Below are 12,501 nucleotides of genomic sequence, written 5' to 3'. Positions count from 1 at the left end.
GATTGTTGAATATTTCATGAACGCAACACTCACAGCTTTGCTTACATAGTGGAAGGGGCGGAGTTTTTGATGTAGGCAGGAGCCTTGCGTAAGGGGAGGAGCTTATGTATGGAGAAGCCTACATACAGTTCAGCATTTCCCACATATTGACTTTACTTTGGCATATTAATGGCCACCCAAATATATTTAGTGACATTTTTTTTATTATCATCATCCTTTCACACTTTTTTTGTATCCGCCCAATATTACCAAACATTAACCAAATCTAACATTTATAAGTTTTGTACTGCTCAGACTGTGCATGAGAACTGTGAAAAACTCCCACAGACAGTCTCACGTGCTCTGCAGACCCACAGAGACGCATCTTTTTTTGCGACCCGTTTCTAAATCTACTAAAATGTCTGGGATTTGGCTTTTGCCGCAAGAGCGAGAGAAACATTAAATAATTAATTCTTTAATCTAAATGACTCCGAAAATTTAAATTGGCTGCAAAATATTTGTACACAATTAGAAATGGCTAAATCAACTAATTTGCCTTATTTAAATAATCTACACGTTTTATTCTTGCATTTATTATAATTTTATGAGATATTGTGTGTTTTTATTCCTTTTTTCTGACATTTATTTATCATTTGCAGGATATTTATAAAGCAACCTGAACTTGAATGCGAGATAGAGAGAAGCAGATTTTACCTGTCAGTGGGTGCACATGGCTCTGGAATAGCATTAACATAGCATAACAGTTTATATATTTTTTTACTAATTAAATTATGCTTGCTTTGTCACATATAGTTAACTATTTATGCAGGGTATATGCAGGAATCCAAAAGGAAATGTCAATACCTTTTTAAGACTTATTAAAGACCATCTTAGAATATTTTAAGACCTTGCCGCCACTTCAAGTTCAAAGTATCCAACCTTTAACTTAATAAACAGTTGTAATAAAGAGTTGTAGTAAATAAACGAATAAAGCACAACTGCGCAATATAACTTAGATAAACTCGGAAGAAACAAACATTAAAATAAACTACGTGGTTGTTTTCAGCGACAAGCTTCAGCCACTGTTTAAACTCGTCTTTCTCCAACGAGGAGTATACTTGCATTATCCCATTTTGTCGTCTGTTTTGCTTTGTGGCAGGGCTATTCAATTAGTTTGTCATGGGGACCAGTTCATGAAAAGCATCCCAAATGAGGGGCCAGAGAGATATGTGACAGATATGTGAGTGATGAGACAACAGCATATAAGAGCCCATATGTTGTATTTTTGCTCCTTAAGACACCCACATTGTATTTTCCTACATTAAAGTGTTAATATGTTGTATTTTGAAAGTACATAATATCACTGCATTGTACAATGTGGCTTTTGTTTTACAAACATTCAAATGTTGTATTTCAAAGCACAACAAAAGCAGTATATTGCTTAAGCAGGCTTCTTCTACATTCAGACACATTCATATGTTATGATGTGAACTGCATAACAATTATGGATGCAGCAATTATATATTTTGGTTGTATGATTTTATAGTCTGAAGAATAATGATGGTTTCACGGTTATCACGTCTAAAGTAAATTAGGTAAGTATTTAAATGAACTGTTGTTATCATCTGCGTTCATACATACATAATCATTTTATTCATTTGGAATAATTCATCTAACATATCTTATGTTTACATTGCACTGAAAGGTACACACAACTCTCAACGCTACGGCGTGAGATGTTTTCAACTCGGTGCGTCTGAAAGGTGCGAGCGCATCGCTCCGCTTGCGCACACATATTGGCATATATTATAATATTGTAAATAACGAACTTGCGCATGGAAAAGCCATGATATGTGAGTTAATCCAGTGTGTGTGCGTATTAGCCTTGGTGTAGCTATAAGCTCGGAACTTTAAACTAGCGCACAAGTGGCATAACTGGTTTAGTTGCAGCAGTTTCGTTCTGTGCAACAGAAACGCAGCGTTGAGAAGCCTTTTAGCTTAAGTATCCAAAGTTTTCGGCTGCTCGCGCCACTCACTCGCTTAATGTCAGGTGACTCACACTCTGCGCAGCCTTCAAATGCAGCTTGTGCTGAACAGACGCACGTCACTTCATAACTATAGCGGCCGTTTTTGACTGAACTAAATTTATTTTTGATGTCTTGGTCACACTATTTGGAGGGCCGGAACAAATTGTCTCGCGGGCCGCCCATTGAATAGCCCTGCTCTATGGTTTCGCTATATGTGGAGAGCATCACATCACCTTCTGCTTTTGTCACAAATTACTTGACATCACCCAGACATAGGAGCTTGGCCAGACGCACCCGTTCCGAACCAATCGAGGAAAATAAATATATCTATGCTGTTTTGGACTCAAACACTTTGGACAACGCTTGAACAAAATTTAAGACCTTGTAAAAACGAGATTAAGACTTTTAAAACACCTTTTAAGGGCCTTAATTTTCTCATAATTGATTTATTAACTTTTAATACTTTTTAAGACCCCGCAGACACCCTGTTATGTGATGTGGGCAAAAGGTGTGTTTCAATCTAGCTACCACCACAAGTACATTAAAAACCTGTGTGAGCACTGTAGTTGAAGTCAAAATTATTAGCCCTTCTATGATTTTTTTTTTTCTTTTTAAAATATTTCCCAAAAAACAGCAAGGAATTCTCCAATAATATTTTTTCTACTGAAGAAAGTCTTATTTGTTTATTTTTTTGGCTCTTTTTCGGGTTTTTTATTTAATTAATTTGGCAACCATTAAATGTTGACCAGGAAAGGTTTAAATCTCCATTTAGTAAAAAAAAAAAAACGCCGGGTTCCATTTGGGATGACACAAAACTTATACACTTATGAGTGTATAAGTACATAAGCGTACTGTGACATTTGGGATGCAACTAATATCAAGTAAACTCTACAAAAAGAAAGGGAAAAGGTAAGGACCTGCAGTATGATCTTCTCTGTAGGATTCCTCCCTTTGCCTGCAGCTCCTGGCTGAACGGCTTGAGGAGACGTCCACAAACTCAGCAGTTTACTGCCTCTGGACAGAACCCTGAAACACAGCAGCAGGAAGACACAAACTTCAAAAACTGTGCCAAACTCATCAACCTCACATGGAAGTAACAACTTATTCTTTGTTCTATTCATAAGCATAAATTTGAAAATCTATTTATTGACCCGTATTTCCAGATAATTCAGTATGCATTCATCTATCCATTGTTTTATCTACATATCCAACCTTTATCATTTGATATAATTTAGATATCAATCATGTATCTATCATCCATCCATTCTATCTATCTATGCTTTTATTTACCCATCCATCCATCCATCCATCCATGCATCCATCAATACATTCACCGATGTATTCATACTTTTATCACTACATCTCTCCTTTCCTCCATCCTTCAACCTATTCATTTATCCATCCATGCATTTATCCATCCATCTAAATCCATTATCAATCTGTTAATCCATTGATCCACTTATCAATCCTATTATCAATCAGTGAGAGTTCATTGATCCAAGTATCCATACATCCATCAATAAATCTATTAACATTGTATACATCCATATATCCATAATTTTAGTTATTTATCTCTCCTTCCATCCTTCCATCCATCACCCATGCATTAACCATCTACTTATCCATCCATTCATCAATTGATGCAGTTATCCATTTAACATTCATCAATTTATCCATCATCCATCCATCCTACTATTTATTTAACCATTTATTTAACAATGCACTTTATTTTATTTATCCATTTATCTATCCATTTTCAATCCATCCATGCATTTATCCATCTATCTAACAATCTATCTGTCAACTTATTTATCAATCATATTATGTATCAGTGAGAGTCCATCCATCCACGTATCCATCCATTAATAAATCTCTTTACCCATGTATCATCCATCTACCCATACATCCTTTTATTTATTCATCTTTTTATTCATCATCAATTCATTCATCCACATATTTATCAATTCTTTTATCTATTAGTGAGAGTCCATTCATCCATACACATATCCATCCATCCACCCACTCATCAATCAATCCACTTAGACAGCAATCTATCAATAGCCAAATCATCCAGTCACTGAATAAATTACACACACAAAATAAAAATAAATAATAATAATAATAATAATAATATGAATCAAACACATATAAAATGTGCAATTTATTCTGAAAGGTAAATCTTATTTATTTGAGGTGCTGTTTTATGACTTGCCTCCTGAAGTCAAACAGAGGCATGGAAACTTTTCCCAAAAGCTCTGGACCTTTCCGTTGCTTGTTGGAATCTGGTGAGTTGTTTGCGTTCTGACTGAGGACCCCGTAGAGAGAAAGACTGAGCATGGCCTCCAATGGTAACAGCGACACTGAAATAGGGAAGTTTATTCTAAAAAAAAAAAAAACAAAGACGTCACCAACAACAGAAACGGGCAGCAGTCCCACTGAATTTTCCTCTAACTCTAAAATTGCAGGAAGTAGTGTGTCAGTCTGCTTAAGCAGCATTAACACTTACAGTTCATCCCATTTGATGTGGTAGAAGAAACTCTTGTATGTTCCCACTTTTTTGGACTGGACAGGTTTGAAGAGGTTCCTGTTGTTATGGGTCAGGGCACACATCAGGTAGTATTTTTCAAAACTGGAAAACAGGAAGGACTGTATTACTCTATGGCACGGAAAAGGAAGAAAACATTAGCCTGTCTGGTATTTACCCATTAGCAAACTTTATATTGAAAACTAACTGAAAAATGTTTGCACTGACTGTAGTTTCACGTGTACACAAATGCTTTGCATGTAGTTATTAAATACTCTGGCAAATTATGGGAATCCATTTATCAAACTTCAAATATTTGTAGAATTACAGATGGCACATCGACGCATATTTTGAATGTGTTTTGGTGTGGTCTGTGAAAATATTTCATGCTGCTATAAATAGGCTTCATGATGAAGCTCTGTGGTACAAAGAATTCTCTAGGGTAAAAAATAACAGAAAAAAATAACAGCTTCTCCCTTAAGGGGACTGGATTAAAACACAGAACCAAGTGAAGCAGAACTTTGACCCTCTTCTGTCTACAAACACATCACACACCTATCGCTCTGCTTGTTCTGTATGGGAATCACTAGTCAAGTCTATTTTAGCAATGGCAGATAAGTGCTGCTTGTTCAGTGGCGATAAATAAGAGCACTCAAGATAAAGTTAGCTATACAGAATGGCCTAAAACTGCAACAAACTAGCATTTGTCAGTTAACTCTATATTTAAATAGTTTCCTTTAGATGTTCCATTAACTCAAGAAGATCTGCAACCACATCAACTAACACTCATTACAGTATTAGCAGTCTGTGTACTAAAAGGGCCATAAAACCAATCTTTCGGTTCAAGTCTACCTCACAATTTTTTCGAGAAGTGCTTCATAATGGGCATGTAATTTCATATACACAACCACAATTTTTTATCTCATTACAAAGATACTCATGTAAACACTATAAATGAGGAGGAGTTGTCTCCTCCTAAATCCCCAGGTCTGAATGCAGACACTGTGTATTCGGAGCTCTGAATTCGGCCGACTGCCATTGGTCCGGGATGATAGGCAAGTGGCAGGTGTATCTCACGTCCCACGAATGTCGGGCCGGGTGCAAACTGTGGTGATCATACGTAGGTGTAAATGAGCACACAGTGTGTAGAGCAGACGAAACAGAAATTTCCCTTCTCATCCTCACCCGGACACCTCTGCGTTCTCCCATTCTTCCGCGACGTTTTGGTTGATAGATAAAACAGCAGGAAAGCTGGCGAACAAATGCAGCCGTAGGAAAAGGAAACAACGAATAGCAGTAGTCCTGTGCTATGGAGCAGTCTTTGGGTTGATTCTCCAACAAACCTTTTATGTTTAACAGTGCTTGGCGATCATATGAAATTAACGCATCGAAACAGTTCACGAATATCAGCAGGAAAAAGCACCGATAGAATGGTTGCAGAACAAATATTTAAAAACTGACGAGGCAAATGACATGCCGACAAACACACAGGCACCATCTTTGCACCTGTCATGTATCATGACCATTTATTTGATCAAACACTAAATCTGCAATTTTTTTACTTTAATGTACTAAAATATTATACTGTTAAAAAAAATTATATATGTAGCAGCCATTACTTTAAACTTGACTGTTACATATATGCTTTAAATTTTATTTTAATATGTAGATTTAGAGCTTAATTAACATATTGTATCATCAATGCTGAAACATGTAAATTATGTATTATTTCTTGTTAAAGGTGCTGCATGTAAGTTTTTGAATCTTCTAAAGCATAAAAAACCATAACATGTTTGCAGATATTTAAGAAACATGTCAAGTGAACATTCTTGTTCTTGAAGCACAGAATATGCACTCATTCCTGAAATGGTAAAGTTTATAATGTATTTAATACATATTAAGCCTCTTTAACATTATTAAATGTACATGCTGAATCACTGATATGTGTTGCTCTTGAGTCACAGTTCTGAAGTTCAATTTCAAACGATTTATTTTTTTTTTCAGATCTGAGGTGAACTACTGTATCTGCTGCTGCTTTCAGTGGTATGGCAATAAATGTCATGTAAAATGGCATTCAAACTCACATTGTTAGCATTTAACACTGAATAAAGCACATGAGGTTTACCTGAGGTGATCACAGTTTATCCTGTTGATCAGTTGCAAGAAATAAAAGCCGTTTCTAAAATATAAATTTGAGGTGTTGGTTTGAACAAAAACTCTTTTTAATATGATAACATTCCTTCTATCGCGTGCCGCTGCTTTTACTTGGAACACAATTTAAATTTAGGCTCGATCGTCAGACTCGCTCCTCAATCTGGCAACCTGCGCTTGCGTTTGTTTTGATCATGGAATGCAATACCTAGTTTAACCACTGGGTGTCAAACTTACTGCATCTTTAAAGTAGTTGCATCATGCTTTATTTTGGCCAGAAAAACCGCCAAATGACTAGCTCATTGATCCATCTTCTTCTAATGATTAATGAGTATCAAAGTAAGGTTATTAAAGTTTTTCATCATTTTAAATAAAAGAAAACACTATTTAAGTGACATCAGAGCAAATGCACGAGTCTCACAATATGCCAAATGTCAAAATCCCAAGTAATGAGATAACATGTACTACATCATGACCTTCCAGAAATAATAATTATTATAGGACACAACCTTCTTTCCTTACAACAAGGCCTAAAGTGCTCTGAAAAATGCTGGAAAAAAGTTGATATCGTGTGTAGTGCATGGGGAATAAAGTGATTCTCTCAAAGTTAGGTTAAACGTTAAATGGTCCCATTATAATGTATTGAAGTCGATTGCTCCAAAAAAATACAGACCCGAAATTACTCAAATTATCTAAGAGGAAATAACAGTGTAATGAATATGGACCCAGGCAATGCTTTGAAAGTAATAGAGAAGTTTACCTTGGCTGCGAGTTTGTTAAACAGAGTCATTATCATACCGAAGAGAATAAAACATCATTTAGCGCTTTTTTGGACTGCGAGAGAAATCCAAACGAAATCCATATTTTATATTACTGAAGTATTAACATTCTACTGACTAAGAGAGACGACAGTGTTTACCTGCTGACCCAGGTAGCAGGAATGCCATGAACGGCAAACAGTGTGAACTGTAAGTGTTCAGTGGTGCCCGAGGCCTCTTTGCTGTCCCTCTCATCCTCTTTGTGTTCCTCTATCATGAAACCAGGGGTAATCGGGCAGAAAGACTGAAGGTAGCACTTGGCGAGTTCATAGACGGCATCTGTGAGCACTGCTAAACTCTCCTCTACTGGGCTAGAATGACCTGGACAATCATAAGAAACAAGGATTAGAGAATAGGTTAATAGGAAAATATAGCACATGCATGTTTTTAAATCTAACAAAAGGAAGTCTGGAAGTTCTGTTTTTTCCAGTATTAGCACGCTCAGCCTAAAGGTAATGTATGTCAATGTACTTCAGCACTGTCCTAAAATGCATATTGCTGAATGTAGAAGTAACATACGGCTGACCAAGAAAATCGAATGTGCATTAATTTCAGTGACTTAAGACAATTTATCTACTTTATGTTCTCTCAAAGCTACAAGGGGTGATGATATTGATAAAGTTGCAGCAGGAAGGATTTCATATTTATATTTGAAATTATTTTTAAAAGATAGTTCAAGCAAAAAAGAAAATGTATGTCTTCATTTATTCACCCTCCACTTGTTCCAGTTTTTTTCTGTTGAACACTAAGGAAGATCTTATGAAGAAAGTTGGGGAAAAATGTATTATTTCCTAGGGATGCATCAATCCCAATACTTGGATCGGATATCAGTTCGATGACGCATATTGTTGCTGAATTGGGTATCGGCCAACTGGTCCCGATTCAAATACCATCTCGCGCGTGCGTTATATTCTGTGTAATTTATAAGCCAACAAAAACCATGAAGGTAGCCTATTATAAGGCACTGGAAAGTTGTCATGTAGGCCTATGATATCCCAAATGTTCTGAAGCCATTCTATAGTTCAATGTGCAGCACAGATAAATATTCAAGTGGTAAAATTCATGTTCAGTTCAGTGCTTCCCTCCGCTGCGCCTGTCAGTGATTCTCCATTTATTCACAATTCAAACTGCATGTCGCGTTCGTTTATGACAACACGAAAAACTCTCCAAGACTATTTATTCCTGTTAGTTTAAATAATTAGTGGAGAAATTGGTTTTGCATTAATAAATGGGTTCATTTTGACTTGCACCAAGGAGTTCATTGCTGTTTCTAAATCATGTTGCACCGTATCTGTTAGATTGCAGTGAAACTGACAGGTGCAATATGGATTGTCATTAACAGAAAATGATTTAGCCTAATATAGGCAACTCTGAAACTGTGAATATTTCACTCTAATTTTATTTATATTAATATTTTATTTAACAGACCAGTTTGTGTTTTGCAGCTGAAGCGGACTTTGTGTAAGCTGAACTTCACCTGAAATCTTCTTATTTTGTAGATAACTGACCAACAAAAAAACATACATTAAAATTAAGATACAAATTTTACCAAACAAAATTCTTTCCAAAAAGATAATTCTTCAGACAAAAAATAATTTTTCAGGTAAAAATAGATGAACAATGAACACAACTGTGCGGGCGGATAATTTGCTACGCTCTATAGAAAATAAGGATTTAATTAATGTGCCACTATAATTGTTGTATCACAAACATGTCAAATGTTTGCTACATGTTTAAAACAAGTCATTATTTTTGAAGATTATGTCTTGAGTATCTGATTTTTCCTAGGGGCTGATGTGCTTTTATTTTCTCCATCTCACTCAGGGCGAGTTTAGGTAAGGGAATGTTTATTAGGTAAAACTGGCCTCAAACAGTTTAGTTTAGTCTGAATCAAACCTGCAGGACAATATCAGGCTTTGCTTAAAGGGCATCTAGGTTACCCCTTTTTTCTGATTTATTATGAATCTTTTGTGTCTCCAGAATGTGTCTGTAAAGCTTCAGCTTAAAACACCCATCAGATTTTTTATTATACCTTTTATAAGATTCCATTTTATACAAGTTACAACGTTGAGGCACACACAATGTCGTTACAAAGTTCACGCGCACACACACAGACACACACACCCAGCACGGACATGATACGCACATACATACAGACAGTACGCGTTTAGCTTTGCACTCTTTTTGCATGCAAATGTGACAGGATACAGGTTAATCTCCACTGCTGTATGGATATTTGTTATGTTAATGTACAAAATAAACCTGATTTAACGTCCACAAACCGTGATTGAAGCGTCTTCTTTCATATATGTCCTGACATGCGGCTGTGCTGATGAAGTAAAGCTGAAGTAAATCGCTGTAATTCATTACACACGTGCACTGTTTTAAAACATTTTACACTTGTGAAACTCACTCTTCTTGATCCTATTTGATGATGATTGATGATCCTAGCAAACTGAACAGATCTTTTATTCCCAGTTGCTTTGCGCTTGTCTTCTCTTGTTGATTTGAATATACACATGACTACCGGGACATGTTACGCAGCTGTCAATTAATTTGGTGGGCGGGGGGTGGGGGGGGAGGGGGGGTTGGGCTTACTCCTACGTCAAGTTGCGGTTGGTCTGAAAACCGCTCCAATTGGTCCACCGTTTTTTTGTTGTTAAATTGAAAAAAAAAAAAAAAAAAGCACTGGGTGTGTTTATATCACCCCAATATGACCGCCTATACACTTTACCTACACAAATGTCTGTCCAAACAGCTTGAAAGGTAGATTTTTCACCATAGGTACCCTTTAAAGGCTGGTTATTTTACCCACCATTAGGGTCAATGGTGGTAGCCTTTACAGATTTCCAAGCAAAATCTTAATGTTAAAAAAGGAAACATAAACTGGACCACAACAGATCATATCAATAGCCCCCTTCACACATAAAGATCTTTCCGGAAAATTAACGTCAATTTTCCGGTAAGGTCTGCATGTGTGAACAGGCCCTTTTTGAAAATACCGGTAAATTCAATCATGAAAATAAAAGCCTTTGGATGTTTTTCCAGACACATTTAGCTGCTAGATGTTGGTCAGATAACATTTCTATGTTCCTTCTTAATGGCAACTGTGTAAAACATTATCGATAAATGCTTATGACAAACTGCTGTTTGTTTACCTTCAAGCTCTGACGCACGTGAAGCAGCCGGTAAGCGCCAGCACACACACATATCATGTACATCTCGACATGCGAAAGTGTTCCTCCATATGTTTTCATCGAAGTTGTTCACAATACTCCACAAAGTTTGTAATGTAGTCAAATGTTTACAAATACAAGCGCAGCCGTTTAGAGGTCATTTCTTGTTAATAATGTCAGAATTTACCAGTATTTTGGAATGGATATGTGAATGGTCTTTTTCAGAAAAATTTCGTAACGTCCATGCCTTTGTGAACAATCCTTTTTTTAAATTTACCGGTAAAGTTGTTCCGGAAATTTTACGGATATTTACTGGTGTCACTGTGTGAAAGGTGCTAATTTCATAACGAATGCTCAAATAATGTAGCCTATTTTACAGTAAGCATCATGTTTTTAGTCAGATTGTGCCATCTGTTATATACAGTAGGCCTATAGGTCTGTTATTTTTACTAAAGATTAAACTGTATTATGGTTATTAAAACAAAAACAAAACAACACAGTATCAGTATCGGATTGTACCAGTCAATACTCAGAATTTTGGTATCAGGATTGGATCCAAAAAAAATGGTATCGGTGCATCCCTATTATTTCCATAGTATTTTTGTTCCTACTATAGATGTCAAATTAATGCTTTTTTTCAGCATTCTTCAGAATATGTTCTGTGTTCAGCAGAAGAAATTCTCAGATGTTTAAAACCACTTGAGTGAGTAAATTTTCACTTTTGCGTGAACTATCCCTTTAATGCTGAACATATTACACAAATTATAGAGATAGACAATGATTATAGAGATAGATGCTAAACTTTAACTTACCATTAGCTGAACCTCCAGAAGATGAACCTGTGGCACCAGCCTGCAATTCAGCATAGTGCTTTATGAAACGTGTGCAAATAGAATAAAAAAAAACTAGCTATTTTAGACAAGGTACAGGGAACAACATACAGATAACATGTCAGCACTGACTTTATTATAAATATATATTTTTAAAGCGGTTTCAGTCAGTGCTAGATAGATCAATTTATTAACAATTGATCTGTCAAAACATGAAAAATGCTTCCTGAATTATGAGTAACAGTTACCATATTACTACAGTGGTTCTCAGTTCCAGTCCTCAGGCCCCTGCCTTGCACATTTTGTATGTCTCTTATTTGACACACAAAAATCAGTTCATGGATTTCTGTTAACGAGCTGATGATCTGAATCAGGTGTGTTCAGTAAGCAAGACATAAAAAATGTGCAGGGCGGAGGGGCCCCGAGGACTGGAATTGAGAACCACTGTATTAATACCACACATGGTTGAAGATTTATACTGAAGGATCTCTGACCTCTGGAGAGCGTGTTCTAGGAAGGTTGACTGAGCGTTTGAGCCTCTTGACGGCATCAGTGATGGCTGGTGTCTCAACTTCATCCAGAGCACAGCACAGATTCTTAACAGACTGAACCACATTGTCCACAGTTTTATATTGGGTGTTCTAATAAGAGAAACAGAAAAACGCTTACTATATAATATATAATTACAATAATACTAAGCAATTCTTGACTGTATACAGTAGCTATGTTTCCATCCAGGTATTTTTATGTGCAGTTTGGAATATCGCAATGGTGGAGCTGCTCTTCGGTGAATCTTCCTTCAGCATTAACTTTTGCATTAAACCGGTCAGAATTAAACGGAACTGAAGCAATTTACTAGAAATACACCAGCATTTTACAGTACTCTCCTGCCTGCCTGAACTGCTGGAATATACTACGATTTGACATTATTTTACTCTTTTTCTTTTCTTTATCCATGTTAAACTGATTTAACACAATTTACATTGTAAAAAGTGC

General features: G+C 36.3%; 1 protein-coding gene across 2 annotated transcripts in view; it reads right to left on the bottom strand.

Annotated features, from left to right (window-relative positions):
- Positions 1-12,501, bottom strand: part of pik3c2a (phosphatidylinositol-4-phosphate 3-kinase, catalytic subunit type 2 alpha) — a 70,876-nt gene that overhangs the window by 23,662 nt on the left and 34,713 nt on the right. For both annotated transcript variants that reach the window (XM_056477898.1, XM_056477899.1), the window contains exons 9-14: positions 12,000-12,146; positions 11,488-11,527; positions 7,601-7,820; positions 4,513-4,635; positions 4,219-4,386; positions 2,924-3,032 (exon numbers count right to left, since the gene is read on the bottom strand). In XM_056477898.1, coding sequence (XP_056333873.1) covers positions 2,924-3,032; positions 4,219-4,386; positions 4,513-4,635; positions 7,601-7,820; positions 11,488-11,527; positions 12,000-12,146 — 807 coding nt within the window. The remainder of the gene's footprint in view (positions 1-2,923; positions 3,033-4,218; positions 4,387-4,512; positions 4,636-7,600; positions 7,821-11,487; positions 11,528-11,999; positions 12,147-12,501) is intronic.

This window comes from Danio aesculapii, chromosome 18 (genome assembly GCF_903798145.1).
Source record: "Danio aesculapii chromosome 18, fDanAes4.1, whole genome shotgun sequence".
Taxonomy (NCBI): domain Eukaryota; kingdom Metazoa; phylum Chordata; class Actinopteri; order Cypriniformes; family Danionidae; genus Danio; species Danio aesculapii.
This window is presented reverse-complemented; position numbering and strand designations above follow the sequence as displayed.